The 16408-nt window shown below is 40.9% G+C and overlaps 1 protein-coding gene across 1 annotated transcript in view; it reads right to left on the bottom strand.

Annotated features, from left to right (window-relative positions):
* The window catches only part of KANSL1L (KAT8 regulatory NSL complex subunit 1 like), a gene marked incomplete at its 5' end in the record, with an annotated part of 59905 nt that extends 44921 nt beyond the window's left edge, over positions 1 to 14984 (bottom strand). The window contains one exon of the mRNA XM_084264694.1: positions 13897 to 14984. Within this exon, the coding sequence (XP_084120820.1) occupies positions 13897 to 14984 (1088 nt within the window). The remainder of the gene's footprint in view (positions 1 to 13896) is intronic.
* Positions 14985 to 16408: the final 1424 nt, after the last annotated feature.

Here is a 16408-nt window from a genome sequence, read left to right as displayed (position 1 = left end):
ACCATCAAAAAACCCTCAAAAGAACTCTACAAGCATACACCATAACAAATTGTTTACATTTTATATACTCTATTAGTGATTTTCTCTTCTAGGGAAAAACACAAATGAAGTAATCTTGTGAAAGTCCGTTTTTCTGACAAGGCCTTCTTATTTGTCTTTGTTTTCCATTATGAGCAGCACACAGCAAATTGCCCTGGTTATTTATGCTTTAACTAGGTCTTCTTGCCAAGAACTTCTTTAGAATTGACAGCTTTTGCACATTTGAGCTTCTGGAAGTCATAAAATACAGATTGCAGGGAAAGGGGGGAACCAAATTCTCGGTTGGCCCAAGACAAAGTTCAATTAAAATTAAAAAAATGTGTTCACACCAGTGTGGTAGATGGAACAGTCAAGATTTGTCTTGGGACCCTGAGATGGCAAAAAGCTATTCCTAAGAAACTGCTGCTTAATGAGGCTGTAACAAATCCCTTAGTTAATCATTTTAACAAAAAAAATTAAATATGAAAAAAAAGAGTAACTTAGAAAAACCCAACAGGAGTGTTAAGGTGCTTTACTTCTATTCCTTTCTCAAAAGATAAATAAACAAGCAAACAACAAAACCCCACAAACCAGGACCTTATAGCAAGAAAGTCCACTGACAGAATTACCTCCCAACAGTTTGAGCTATCCTCAAACAGACCAAGGGGGAGGAGGAGCAAATGGGAAAAATAGGTAGCATCCACGCAGCTGGGAAACAAACAGCAGAACGGAAAGGGCCAGAGCTGGTCCTACGTCACATACGTGGTAGGAAACCAGCATGGCACTAAGGGAATTCATAACCAATACCAAGGCACAGCAGGTAACAGAAGAACAGGTAAATATTGTAACCTTAAGACAAAAAAAATCCTGTCCTCTCTGTATTACTGTGCTACGTATAAAAAAAAAAAGCCCTCTGCAGAGTGGCATCACAAGTTATTTTTCAGAAATGTGTTTGCAGGCTTTTTCTGAAACACAGTATTAGATCTTGAACCACCAACTCCATTCACCGTTAAACATATTAGGTGTATTTTCACTTCATTCTAACACACTATGCAAGCATTTCTTAAAGCTTTAAAGTATACTACTTATAATTAAACTAACAGATTTAATTACACTCTAATAACAATGTCCTTAGGTTCCTCTGTAAGGAAGAGTTTCCACTGAACTAAGCACAAACTTTTAAGCTCGGGCCAAAGGAAGCAATTTTAGCTTCCCTCTCCTGCCAGCCCAGGCTGCCCCGTGCCCATTGCCTGCACAAGCACTTTGGCAGCATCACAGTGACATGGATTAGAGTTGCTCATGGTTAATTTTAACATCGGAGGCAGGGTGAATGAAGGAAGTTGAAGTCTAGATCCCTTTCCCAGTTTTGATGCCTTGCAGACACTTTTGTACTGCCACATGGGAAGGGGCAGAAAGCACAGGGTAAGGCAGCAAGCAAAGCTCACATTCACTGGACAGGAGGTGAGAGCACTGCTAAACACTGTTCCCATCTCGTCACCCATATTTCCTTGATCTCGCATTATTTATTTACACCCTTTGCCTTTAAGTCTCTTTCTCTACAGAATATTTAGTAAACCCTGTAACTCCTCAGAGGAAGATATACATGTTCACACTCCTGAAGTGAGCTGTTTGTAGGTAAAGTATTATATGACTCAAGTGACAAATGATAATAACCAGTTATTACAATTAAAAAAACCCCAAAATAAATCAGTAAATCCATTCCTGAGATGTTAGAGGGCACAGCGTAACAATTACTCAGTCAAGAAGTGAGGGAACAAGAAATTCTATGATATTTTTTGACAAGGAACAGATGACTAATTACTTTTAATTCTATGACAATTAGTATGGCTGGTGTCCCTCTTTCTTTTGCTATGTAGATTCACATGGAGAAAGCAAGCTGTTTTGAGGTGGCCCCAAAGAATTCTTTAATTCTGCAAGTCCAGAGAAGAAAACAAAAAAAAACCAAACCGCAAAGGGTTACAAAAATAACCAGGCCTGTTACTGAAGAAGGAAGTCCAAGCAGGTGCTAAAGTAGAAGCTCCTGCTCTGGTTCTCTGTTGGGAATGAGACAAGAAAAAAAATAAATAGTTTCTGTCTGTCCCGCTTCCTGTGTGCTCCTTTTGCAAAGCATCTTTACTTGGTTTTCGTGTTTTTGACCCTAACATCATACACTCTCCAAAGGAATTTCAATATTCGTTCTTCTGCTGGCAACTGAATATAAACCACGTTACCTTTGCAAAAGTTCCTCACGTTCAGTACTGTAGTACAGTGAAATAGACACTTAATGCCTGTGCAATGACTCTACGTCTCCAGATGATCTCCTGCACTCATCCAGGACCATTAGAATTGGAAGAGAACAGAGCAATATTGCTTTTATATGAATAAAACATCTTTCTTAAATTTCCCTAGAAAAACATTCTGGGATTGCATCAGAGACAGAATTTGTTTCCCTGTGAGATAGTGTTGCTTTTCCCCTCTTTTGGTTAATCTGCAGGAGGCCAATCCTGCACAACAAGAAAGAAATGCCAAAGAACAACAAGCCTAAAGGAGCACAGATACAAACTGTAGACAGTCAAAGTATGATCAAATACATCTAGGAAGCAGAGGCTGGGGCTGTACTGCATCACCCCAAATGGGAGAGAATTCAGGCAGGGAGCGACTGAACTCAGGGCCAGCAGCGGCAGAATAAGCACCTCCATCAAAGCTTCTTGCTTTTGCCAAGGCCAACAGGCACGTGAAGAGCACTAAATACTGATACTAATTCGTACTATTGCTTGAACTGAAAGAAGTTTTTAGCCACAATCTATGAACGGAATATTCGGATGGATCCCTCACAGCACCTTCGCAAAAGGAGAACTAAGAACAAAGCGTGCCTTTACAGAACCAAACCAACATCAGAGAACACAATGGGACTATGAGAAGCATTTTCTTCTATGAGTGCCTCCACTATGTTGTGGATAAGATTAATGTTTTCCCAATAGCTAAGATCACACTGCCCCGAAAGAAACAAAACCAGGCAACCTAAGCGCAAAGGGGAACTGCAAACCCAGATAAAATTGTTGCTGTTTGGCTTTTGGGCGCTGGTTTTCTTTTGTTGTTGTTGTTGTTGTTGTTGTTGTTGTTTACAGGGGAGGGGAATGGGTGGAATTAAAATCTTTTAGGCCTATTTTATTTTTCTAAGCAAACAAAATAAGAAGCCTGAAAAGCAGTTAATAAATAATAAATGAGAAACACAGTGGTGTTTAAAATGCACAAAAAATACAGAACCTGGGAATGATAGTAAGTATACAGTAAGGCTGGTTCAAATAGCTATGGTGAGCTCGAGAAAGCAAGTTTTAGAGCACACAGCCCTCTGCCCAAGGCAAGATCCTCCACAAATGTCTTATATCCTGAAAATGAAAAGGAAACAGAGACCTTTGAGCCTCATAAATTCCCAGTAAGAACACGTAACTTGCCCCTACCATGACATATCTGCAGGGACAATGACAGGATGCTTCCTAGTGAACAGGAAAGGAGGATGCTTGCAACAGAGATCACATCAAAAGTCCAAAACACAGGTTTGCCAACCTAAAACAGTCTCCTTCCAAAAGGTTTGGTTCAAAGAACACCGTTTTTAAGTGACAACATTCTTAAACACGAACAAACCAGAGAGACGGGCACCCGCATAGAGTGGAAAAAAAAAAGCTTCTCCAATTAAAAAATTATGCATTAAACGTTAGAATAGCAGTTCCCGACATCCCCTCGCACTTCTATTTCCACTCAGTTTCCTAACAGTGTATTTTGCTGCTTATGCCAGGCCATTTCCCCTTCAGTTTTAACCTACTTTGTTCTAGCATCCAGTTTTCAGGTGATTAAATCCTAAAATGGCCTGTGATCCTGACCTCAGGCACCCCTGCTGCTCTATCTCCTCCTCTCACTGGGAGGCCTATTGTCAATCATGCAACAGTGAAGTATTTGGGGACAAGAACCAGCTCATAAACTACAGACTGGTTACCCTCAGGACAAAGAGCTAATCACCTTACTTGGTGGAAATCAGTGAAAACAAGAGCTGAATTTCATCGTTTTGATGAAGGACTCAACCCCAGAAACTGAAAAGCAAACTATCACAAACGTTCTCCACTTTAAATCCCATCCAGACATATGAGTCATGAGACTTACCACTGGAAAAAAATCATACATCCCCCAATCCTCTTGGGAAGCTCCCTCAGCTGTACAAAAACACAAAATAGTTCATATTCACCACATGGCACTCTATCCCAAATGTGTAACAGCACACTAGTATGGTTAGAGTCCCTCAGGACCAGAGGTGCAAGACTGTGAACTTCCCGAGCTGTCCCTAATTTTACACCGGCATTACAGTCAGTTTTCCTGTGACTACCCATGACAACGCTCAAGAAACAGCTGGCCTGAACAGACGCATTTTCCAGCAAGGCATTAAGGTGAGCGCAAGGCTTCTGATACCTTCTGTCCACACGTAAGTGTCTTTCAGCATATCCATTTTTCTTCTCTCTGCAGACACTGACAATAAATAAGAGATTACCTATGAAAACTAAGAGATGGCGTCATATAAAACATTAAAATTAGGTGTATTCAGATATGTGGTGCATGTATTTCAGATCATCTTATCTAGATTTTGCTCATGAGACAAATACGCCCACTCCCAACAAAAACCTCCAAGACGTGCAGTGGCTGAACAAACATGTCCAACTATGAAATGACCCGTAAAAGCTTTCTCAAGGACTCATTCTTCCAGCACACCTACTTAATGTTTGCTTTCAGAATGAACTAACTTCAGTTGCTGCTGAAGTATTAATACCCCTGGACCAGTTAACTGTTAAACCAATAATAACCAAATAATTAAAAACCCAGCGTGTTCTGGTTTATGAACTCAATCTCTCCTATACATTCCAGAGTGCGAACAGGGTGAAAAAAAAACCTTCCACAAATATCCTCTAGTATCATATCCGATCAACACTGCACACCAAAACACTATTTACTCTGACAGTTTGCTATCAGCCTTTGCTCAGATCATGCAGGAGCACTCGCCGCAGACTGACTGCAGAGAGCAATGTGCCGCTGTTTTGTGACAACTCGCACCAAACGAAGCTGTGCCCCAGAAACAAAATTAAAACAAATCAATTCAGGGAAGCTCGCTGCTATTCAAAACTACACTGCAATCTCTGCGAAGACCTGCAATCAGGTCATTTTTCTGGAGCCTCTGGGGTTGCTATCTTCCTTGGTGCTTAACAGAAATTTTTACCTGGCAGAGATTTTCCTCTGAAACGCTACACAGCTTCAGAACAGATGGGTTACAGTTCTCCCTATCATCTACAGACATCAGCAACTGCTTATCACAACAATTTCTGGCACCTACGCCTGGTCCCACCATCTCTGATGTACTGCTGTCATTTAATACTTTCAGAATTGCATCAAATAACATACGTTGATGCTAACACATCTTGCACATACAGCTTTTCTGAACATTTCTGCTAAGCCACAAGGCCTGAGGAATTTGTGCAGTAATACCTGAAATTATCAGCCACAGGCATGATTTTCCCTTGAAGAGAAAACTGATGGTATAGAACTAGGGCAGGGAAAATAATGAAGTAGCAACTGAGGAAGATTTTTATACCTTTCCACAAGTAAGTTAAGAACCGACGGTGGGAACAGAAGAGGAAAAACAGTATTTAGGAAAAAAAGGCTGTAGAAGGTACTTAAAATACAGAGAAGGAAAGTCTCTATGCTTCATACCCTAGCAATGGAGGAATTTCATAAGCATTTTCACATTGAACCTCTATATGCTCTTTCATCTGAGAAATCACATCTTGCTAACTGAGGAGATGTCACAGCCTAGGGCTTGCCAGCTACAGGTTTCCTGCAAAGAATCAGACTACTACTACACGTTTTATATTAGAAACTGAATTATTAAGACTTGCTCTGAATTGTTAATTTAAGGCCCAATGAAAGAAATTAAAAATCCAGCTTCTTAAAGCCGTGCTGTCTCTTACAGTGCTTAACTTTTCCAATGGCTGACTTCACATCTTCGTGGGTGTTTTTCACCTTCAATTCTGTTTACATAATTCTTCAGAGTTGTTAATGATAAAAGGCAAAATTAGTTGGTGGAGGTGGGGTCAGTTAGAATATTAACTGCTCAAGAAGTAAGAACCTGCAAAAGGTAAACAATCAGCACCATTTCCTCTTTTAATGAAATAATACACTGCAAAATGTATATCTGCTACTGCCTTTTGTTAAATGTATTTTAAAATTAATTTTAATATTCCATTGGCTCCCTCAGCACCCCAGCTTCTCCCACTAAACCTCAGCATACTGTGGATCAGACCAACACGGAGCAGAGAAGCGAGTAGTGCTAACACACAAAGAAAAAAACTTCAGGAACACCAGGGCTGCCTGGAAACAAGCTTCTTTTTTTGCCTTTGAAATGGCACAACATCAATAGACTAACAACAAAACACCAGGAACACAGGCTTAAAAATTCTCCGTAAGTATTACACAACTGCCCTTGAAAAAGAAACCTAGAAACCAAGAAAGCAGCACTATGTCTGGATCCCATGCTCAACGCAGAGTAAGACAGCTTATAGCATCTTCTCTTGAAGATGTGTGCAAATGGAAGATTATTACAGCACACAAGCAGTGCATCAATGCTATCCAGTCACTGAAGTCAGTCCCAAAATTTCTACATATGATCTTACAAGGAATAGGTGGATACGGTATTCATGGAACATCTAACTCCAGCTCATAACTCATTTCATTCCAGCTGTATACCGCATCAGAACTCGGTGTCCAAATGGATACAAAGCAAATTCTTTTTAGAGACCTTTTGAATAAACAACTTAGAGGTTGATCCAGAACTTGCATGCCAGATGCAGCAGAAATTATCTGTGGGATTTCAGTAGCAGAGGGGCTGCAGCCCTGCAGAACAGGAAAACCGCCCAGGCAGGGTCTGAGGAGAGACTCAAGAGGGGTTGGGGCTGGTGGGAAAGACCATGGCAGAGGAATGAGGAGCAGCAACAGCTAGGGTACCACCACACACTGACCACCACCTCCTGCTGCTTCTCACCTTGCTGAAGCTGCCCTGCTATGAGGTGGTGTGTGCAGTATGCCTACCATACAGGGGAGGTTGTGGCAAGGAATGGGCTAACAGGAGAACTGGAAGGAACCCCAGAAAGCTCCTCCAGGTGTGAGGGCAATCAGGCAGAGCTGGGAGAGGTCCACTTCAAGCCCTGAGGCCTAGGCCCACACCACACACAGGACCCAAAGGAAGCCACAGAGGGGCGGTGCTGAGCACGACACCTCGGGTGCAGCTGAGTCCCCAGCAGCACTGCCCCAGGGCAGCCAAAGAGCCACCCCAACACTTGGGGTCACTGGTCACCCTCGAACATGAGAAAGTGAGTCTATGACCTGACCCGACCCGGCCCGGCGCACCACCCCCCGCCCCACAGTTGCTGTAAGCACACTGCTGATTAAGTAATAGAGGAGTAACCAAACAGTACCCAGCTGACTGCTCTGCAGGGCAGGGATGGAGCTTGTTAGGAGGCTAAACCCTGCAGCCTGGTCTGCAGGGCAAGGGGTGGGGAGTGTTATGAATGTAGGTTTGAATGGTTACAGCCTTCTCGGTTTGGGTGTTTTGTAGAAGCCTGGAGTAGTGATTCACTGAGTTTTATGGCTGCCTGGTCTACCACCGTGGGCTGGGAGGAAGGGGAGTTTATAATGCACATATATTTAAACATGGATATGCAGGTTTTTTGGTTTTGGGTTTTTTCTCAATAGCAGAATAAGTTTGCTAATTGAAAAATAAATGGATTTAAATTCCCTAACTGAAAACTTTTTCTCATCCATAACAACTAGGTAAAATGTTAGGATGAAAATAAAATCATTTGCAGCTATTTCAGTTTCATTAAAAAAAGAGCACAGGTCAGTATATTTAAATCTGACATCTAAAGTTACATTCCTAACCCATATTTAGCAGTATGAATGAAACCCTGTTACAGGAGAGCATTCCTATTTTGGGAAGCCTTTATGCACACTTTTTATTTCATGTGAAAAAGAAAGCATTTAAATGATTTCCTGTATCAGGGGCCCATGTAGACAGATTTTCAAAGGCACTGGATGCATCCCTTTGAAGTAGATTCTTATGAAATCAATGTTATCTATAAAATGAAATGCTTCTGCCCTCGCTTTACAAGACGTTACAAAGATGGTTTTTTGTTGTTTGTAAACAAATCTTTTTATTAAAACAAGCACATTTCATGGCTTAGCAATAAAAAAAAAGATAGCCATAAACCACTGATGAATCAGCAGTTGACATCAAGCACCAAACTCTGCTTGTCTACCATTTAATTAAGCAAGCAAGGTTATCATGTATACACATGTGTCTGATTATTAGATTTTCTTCTGTGAGGACTGTGTATTAAACTGCCATTCAGAGGAGTTGTGCCAAGTTTTTATTTATTATGCATTCAACACCCAACTCACTCAAAAGCTTTGACATTCCCAGCCCTGAGATTCCCTTGCAGGTTACAACTTGTCAAACCTTCTGCCTTTCATTAAAACCTTTCTGTCTGCCTTCAGCAGCTCCAAAAATATTAATGTAATTACAGGCTAGGAATCGGGATCTTCACTCACAAGCACAATACTCTGGTATTGTGAGAAGGAAATCTTGCTCAAAAGCAAGCTATTATTGCTGCACATGAGGTCCCTGAAGAAAAACAGTAAATGCATGTGGGAACCTAGAGAAGTCGTAAATCCCTCTTATGGAAATCCAACCAAGTGAGGTTGAGTATGTTCTGAAATAACAAATGTATCCCTAGAGTGAAAACAGAAGGTAATATTAAGCTATCTCTTCTTTCATTCCCTGGTAAAAATTCTCCTCCCACATCCTACTGACAGGAGCCAAGAATTGAGAGAATGGAATTCAGGAAAAAGCAGTGTATATAACATTTTAAAAATCAGCATATTATTAGCACCCATTAATTTATATTTATTCAAAAGTCCTCACATTAATCCTTATGCAAATAAGACATTTCCTGGACTTGTAAACTAAAAGAAGTCTTAAAAACTGGAAACAACTGGGGTTTTGTGCTTAAGAAAAATGTAGAGCAGCATTTAGTCCCGGACGACTCTCTTCCTCTCCCTCCAAAACCAGGATTCAGTTCTCAGGTGTGATGCAAAATTATCAGCTCAGAGTGGAAAATTAGGACCTGACCTTGCAAAAACAAAAAACTTCCTCATATAACGTGGCTCAAAGATGTGCCATGAACCCCAGCCCTTAAGCAGTGCCTTCTGTAGTGAAGCCAAGCAGCACTGCATTGATGTTGTTCAATTAGCCATGAGAAAAAAATGCTAGGGAAAATGAAAAATAATCTGGAACAAACAAATCAGATCTGGAGATACTAGTCATAATATTTTCTCTCTTCCTGTATTCTCTCCGCCTTACTACTCCCCTCTCCATCAAGTATATATACTAAAAGCAGATTTCTCTTTCCAACTAGTAATCTAAGGGGGGGGGGGGGGAAGGAAAAAAAAAGAAAGAAAAAAAATTACTATCTCTGTACATTCATTAGAAAAGTTTCCAGGCACAATAAACCCTGTGGCCAAGGAAAAATATAACAGTGCTTCTTCATCAGGCTTGAGGTTGCTGGAGGATAATCAGTAAAATGTGTCTTTCAAAAATCAGAGGAAAAGCAGAAAAATATTTCAGAAGGAAAAAAATCCCACCAAGTGATGCAAAAGGACTGTATTCAGATGGGGGAAGGAAGACTGGGGAAACAGGGCACATGTCTTTCCATGAGCAGACAGAGCTACTTACTTTGCAGAAAAATCTACTAAACAGCTTTTCTCTCTAATCAATTAGGTACATGTATTACTATTTGATGGAGTGAGCAGTTGTGCCTTTAAAGAACCCCCATGATGATGGATCTTTTGATTGTGGAAGATCATACACGTAACGTATATAGAAGAAAAACTCTGTACCCTACAACTTTAAAGGTTCCCAAATACCTCCCCCCCGTTCCCCCCAGCATCAGACTGAACACGCAGAACTTCTAACCACATCTGGAACACACACAAAATACATGAATAAGGTTGTGGAATTGTCCTGAAAGGATACAATACATTGCACCCAGAGCAAAGCTGTGTTGTTTAAATAAACTCCGAGCTCACATCCTCCCCACGATTCACCTTGTTTGAAATCTGTGACTATTTCTACAGATAATCTTCCAACTTCATGCACCACAAAGATGATCAACAAGTTCCAAGTAAACTCTGCTGGCGATATGTTGCTTGTGTTGCGTCACCATTAGTTGTGAATTCCTAAAGGAATTATGGTAAGCTCTGTAACCACTTAGGTTGCTAACGCCTAGCAGGGAGATAGCAAACAGCACCCAACATCTGTCTTTGAGAAGCCAGGGTGAAGCATTACCATATCCCCTGTTCAGCATCTCAGGAATTTCATACACCCAAAAACTAGAAGGGTTCTAGTATGCACTACAAATTACTGACAGGAACTTGGTGCTTTACCTAAGAAATCCCCCATGAAAACTGGCAGATTGAAGATACCCATGAGCAGACATTAGCAGCAAAACAACAAAATCCTCCCCCCACCCCAAGCCAACTGTTTATTCAAATTTCTTTTTAGCAAATACTCAAAGGCCCAAATGTGCTTTAATTGAGCTCTTTAAATGGGATGAGGCTTTCCAATTACTCTAGAAACCACGGAAGTTCAGTAAGTGCTGCAAATTGTCAACTAGAAGAACTGCCTTCACCAGCAGACCAAGGATTTTTCTTAAGGATGGCATCTATGTAACGCAGAAGGAAGGAAAAGTGGTCTAGATATCTTACAACAGCTATGTGCAACTAAACAACAAAGGTATTGAAATAGATGGATAAAGACAATTGTACTTGAGACACAAAGCATTGAGATACAGCTCAGAAGAGCTTATGTCAGCACTCATCGGGGAAAACTCCTTTCAGGATAATGAGAATGAACAGGTTCAAAATGCTAAAAATAACTCCATTTTTTTTCCTACCATGAAGAATTGGAGCCGGAATCAACTTCTCCCTCCTGATGGGAAACAGACTGTTCTCAGGTAAACATAGTAACTGCAGGTTCCTCCCCTCTTGGAACACTGGATTGACATCTCCTTTTACCCTCCCCGCCAAAAGGATAAAAAAGCACCAGTCATGACAGTGACCAACCATACATGATTTTATCCTCAAGTTAAATGAAATCAGTGTATCATGATATAGGCAAAACGAAAACCTTTTTCCCATTCATCACCAAATTAACAGAACCTTATAAAATCTACAGTCCATCCAGGTCGGAAGTCTTCACTATGAAAAATAAGTCAGAGGTGAGGAAATGAGTATTCTCTCACCCACATGATCACATTATTTCTGGAAAGCACCAAAAAAGTCAGTTCCCTAGAAAAGGAAGGAATTTCAAAGACTGTTAATCCACTTAGCAGAAATAAAAATGGATGTTTCTTTTATTATTTTTTTTTATCAAGGTCAAAGGCAACCCAAAGAGCCTCAAAGTGGTAAAGCTCAGGAACTGGCAAATCTCAGCAGCTGCACTGGCAAATGACAGATTTACCTGTGTCACCTAGAAGCAGCAGCACAGCCTTTTAGCCACAAATACAATCCTCAGGAAAGCTGAAGAAATGAAGAAAACCATTGCAAGCTGGAGAAAATGATAAATTCAAGAGACACTGTCCTTACTTATTCGCAGCACTTCTTGTCCTCGCGGCAGTGTCAATCCAAGCATTGCCTCAGCCTATGCACACAAAAGACAGGAGTCTTTTGCTTAAATCAGGTAGTACTTTAACTCTGAGCTTGCTGGCCCAGTTCAAACACTGTGACTCTTGCACTGCCAATGCAGCGAGGCCTCAGCTAACTCAAACCTTGTCACCACTGCTGCTTGACTGCTCTTCAGCAGTGAGCACATAAGAAAAGGAAGGGAGAAAAACTGAACCCACAAATGAAACACTGCGTCAGGCTATGGAAGACCTACCTACACAGTCTCTTGCCTCCCAGCAGTGGGCAAAGTAACAGTCTTGCAACCGGGCAGGCAGGGAGGGAGCACAGCTTCTTCAGACTCCTCCCTCGCTACTAGCAGCTGCAGCCTGGGGATTTCCTGAGCCAAAGGTGGTGTCTTTGTACTTCATAATCTGCTGCGGATTTTTTCATTGGTGCAACAAAACAAACTGCAAACTTTAAGGGGAAAGATAACCTATGGAATTCAGAAGTCATACGAAGGAATAAAAGTAAAGGATTTGCAAATCCCTTGTGGAGTGAGAAACTCATCTGTCCCTGGCAAGAATTAAAAAGAAAAACTCACACAGAACTTCAGTCCAAATTTTCTATTATCCACTTCAAGAATCAAGAGCTTCTCATCAGTTTTCCTTTTTCAGTTCATGTCATCACAAGATAAGAATCCTAGAGGCAGAGCTATTACTAAATAGTTCTAACGTATCAGCTAGGAAAAGAATGTGGATTCTCCTACACTGGGAAGAACCAAAACCTGTTTTTTTCATTCAAATATATCTGGAGAATAATTATTTTGCAAATTCAAATACTTAAGGTGATCCTAACTTATCTGGCAACTCATTATGCTTAGGTTGGACTTGAGTACAGTACTGACCATTCTGAAAACATGAAAGATAAAATGTAAACTCTGTTTTCCAGACATACAGAGTTTAACAAAATGAGTAGTGACTTGATACAATCATGTTCTACTGAACCTTCCCTAACAGAAGCTATAAAAATGTAACAGGGTACAGCTCTTTTCCAATTTCAATTGAAGCTTCCTTGACTTCTTCTGAACATTGTACTTTTCAAGAAATCCAAGGTTTTAAATATTTATTTTTTCCTCAAGCACATAGTGACACTCTTAATTCTTTCTAGGCACCTTCTCCTGACGAAGTGCTAGAAATGTACATGCCATAAAGCTCCTACCGTGTTGCTGTGGTTGTATGAAGCTCTAGTCCATGCATCCCTATCCTGACTATCCCAGACATGCTCTGCTCTCTCCATCTGTAGAAAGGGGAAAGCAGTGCTGCATTCACTGCTTTCTCACCTCTTTACCAAAGAGACTGTGTTAACAAGGTAGGTTAAAAAAAACAAAGAAAGAAAAAAAAGAGAAAAAAGATGCTGTACCACCATCAGGGAACTATTTCACTATCTCCTTCTCTTACCCACCACTGATTTCCAAGGCTACAATAATCTGTACTGACAGGATCCCTGTCAGGTCAAGACAGTATTAATCACATTAATATTCCTCTGGTTCTTCTTGAAAAAGATACCAGCAACAATAAAACCACTACTGCAAGCTTCATTCACAGTAGCAGAACAACTTCAGGAAGTAAATGAACATATTTTAAATTACAATTCAGAAACGAACTTTTTCAATACACAACCCCCAAATACCGGATAGCTCGCCCCCTGCATCAGATGACCATATTTACTCTTTATCACACCGGAGTGGATTTCAAGATCTGACATTGACTAATTCTTAATGATTCCTAAATAACATTAAAATTATTTTCATACTGGCTAAAAATATAATTTACAGCACCACCTGAGTACCAAATGCTTAGCAGTACTAATGTAACACAACCTGAAGGAATGCAGTACAAAATCTAGCTCTCCACAGTAAAGTTACTGGCCCTTAAAGGCTGTAATGAGTTCTTATTTTCTGTTTGGCCCCAGCCAAACCTAGCTGACGCAGATAGTCCTGCTGGTTTCAGCAGGACTATCTACTGCGCAAGATTACTCTCACAAGAAGGAATCTGCAGGTCTAGACCCCTCCATCTTGATTTATAAGCATGAAGCATATGAGTCTAGCAGGAATTTAACACTTACGCTTCCACAGTTGTTCTTACAGTCTGTTCCTCAGCATCTTCATCTGAGCTGCTACACGTTGCATCAGAGTCCAGATCCTTCTCCACACGAGACAGCAGCCCTCCAGCAGAAAGTGCAAACCCCCGGATTTCACCTGGAGCAACACTAACTCCGTTCTGCCTGTCCGTACTCACGTTGTTATCCAAAGTAGGTGCATTGTTTTCCGGCCAACCTTCAGCGCACCTGAGGGAGCTACTGCTCGAAAATCTGGTTGGCTCATGGAAAACCTTCATTCTTTGTAGCTGATGTTTCACAAAGCATTTCAGCTGCTGATCACAATGTTTGATAACATGCTTTGCCAGGAGCATTTGTAAACGTTTCTGAGTTCTTTTGGCGCGACTGATTTCCATTTGTTGCTTAGTGATACACTGAAGTAAGCGAGCATACACCTCCTCTGGGGTGTAGCTCAAAATCCCTTCTGAAGGCCCGTGAAGAATTTGGTGTAATAAATCCCCTTTTATTGTTTCAGCGCAGACTTCCAAAGCCCTACCCAAAAAACCATTCTTCTTGTACCATTTACCATTTAAAAGCTGCATGTCTTCTGCATTACTGGATTCAGTTACATTTGAACCTGAAAGTCTCTGCGTTTCTGCCAAATTCGGAGATGAGGTCTCTGAAAACATTTCCCCTTTGACCTGTTCCTCAGGTTCTGAATGACTAATCTGACCAAATGATGTGTCAGCACCATTATGTAATGAATTTCTCATCTTCGAGCAGTCCGGCTGTCCCGCTTTCGTTTGCTTACCGGTTTTGTTGCTAAATGCAGAATTTGTACTCATTAACAAGACAGACTGATAACGCTTGGAGGATGGTGGAGAACCAAAATGCTGCATGCTGAAGATATCATTCCTGAGGTTGGGCTCAGCAGTGGGAAACCCCAGGACTGAGCAAGTAATCTGTGCGATGGAGTCCTCTTTTATCTTCTCTTCCACTGCTCTGGAATTTTCCATGCACAAAGCTGTATCAGACTCCATAGCTCTAGAGGACAAAGAAGGTGACAAGTGGATACCATGACCTTTTGTTGCTGCCTCTCTGAGGGCTGGTGTCATTATAGCTACGGTAGGTAGTTTACAGCAAACCTGAAAATAACATGGGCCATGTAAATTTTCTCATTTTCATGACACAGTACAAATACAACAAGTCTGACAGATATGTCATTCTTTCAACATTTTAACATTATTCAAACATTTCATAGAAAAAGACATTATTTAAAGAACACAGATAGACTGCACTCCTTCCCAAGTCAAACACCCCCTTGGTTTTTCTTTATTTTGTTCAGAGGTTGTTCCATGCGCAATGAAAGCCTCTACCTCTCAGGGGAGTAAGTGTTCATACCTCATTGCGTTTCTGATCCTATCAGTCTGAGAAACGAGACCCACAAAGTTCAATACTGTCATCTAACCTTGCCCAAACTGAAAAACACGACCACAAGCCATGTGACTGGAAGGATGCATCTTAAAATATGTGTGCGTACGTATGTACACACAGAGAGATGCGGATCTATGCATTCTCACCACAGAACTCTGGCCAGACTTTATTTTTATCTGCTGTGGAAGTAAGTAACTTTTTGAGTAGCATTTGGTTTTCATTCAAGGTTTGGTTTTTGGTGTGTTTTTGGTTGGGTTTTTTTAGTATTAAATAAGTCAACACCAACAGTATCACAAAAATAGGAGCTACTTATTACAGGTACCCATTACAAGTTTAGCAAAGCAGAACATGTGCCACAAGATGAAACACTCTGAAATAAACTCAGAGGGACTACTTGGAGAAATATATTTAATATAAATCTGTATAAAGCAACACACATGATTAATTAATTATACCTTCTAACAGACACACTTTAAAAAACAGAGCTTAAGTTCGAAACGTTTCCTAAAAAGACCTTCCTGTGCCTTTGCATCCAGTTGTTCTTTATTCATCAGGCGCTGTCCGCATAATACAAACACAATATCCTTTGATAACAATTTGAGCAAAAGTGAAGAGCTTTGCTTTACAAATCCTTTTGCATATGGCTTCCCATAGTTTGATGAATCACAGAATCATTAAGGTTGGAAAAGACCTCCAAGATCATCCAGTCCAACCCTGAAGGTTTACCAAACTTTGGTGTCAAAAAAACAGTGTCAACCTCCACTGCTTCTTCTCAGCAGCTATCCTGCCATGTTACACTGTGAACTATTCCCCATCCCCACAGAGCAGGAATCACAGCCTTATACTGCGCTACCAGCTTTGCTAGGGGAATGGGTAAACAAACCCAAAGAAAGATTTAATTGAGCATGGCCTGCAGAAGCCTGAAAGATAAGCTACTGTCAGTTCTTCATTAAGAAGCTAGAGGCAAAACCAGCAACAGTAAGAGAGCAGTAACAAAAGTACACACAGTACATTTTCCGTTCAGCTGGTACACTAGTTGAGCAGCATTTCCTTCACCCTCCTTTTAATGTCTTCAGTTTCTTTGATCTCCGCAGCAACTGCCTAC

This window comes from Gallinula chloropus (assembly GCF_964237585.1).
Source record: "Gallinula chloropus genome assembly, chromosome: 5".
In the NCBI taxonomy this organism is placed as follows: Eukaryota; Metazoa; Chordata; class Aves; order Gruiformes; family Rallidae; genus Gallinula; species Gallinula chloropus.
The sequence above is the reverse complement of the archived record's forward strand: the minus strand, read 5'-3'. Positions and strand labels throughout refer to the sequence as shown.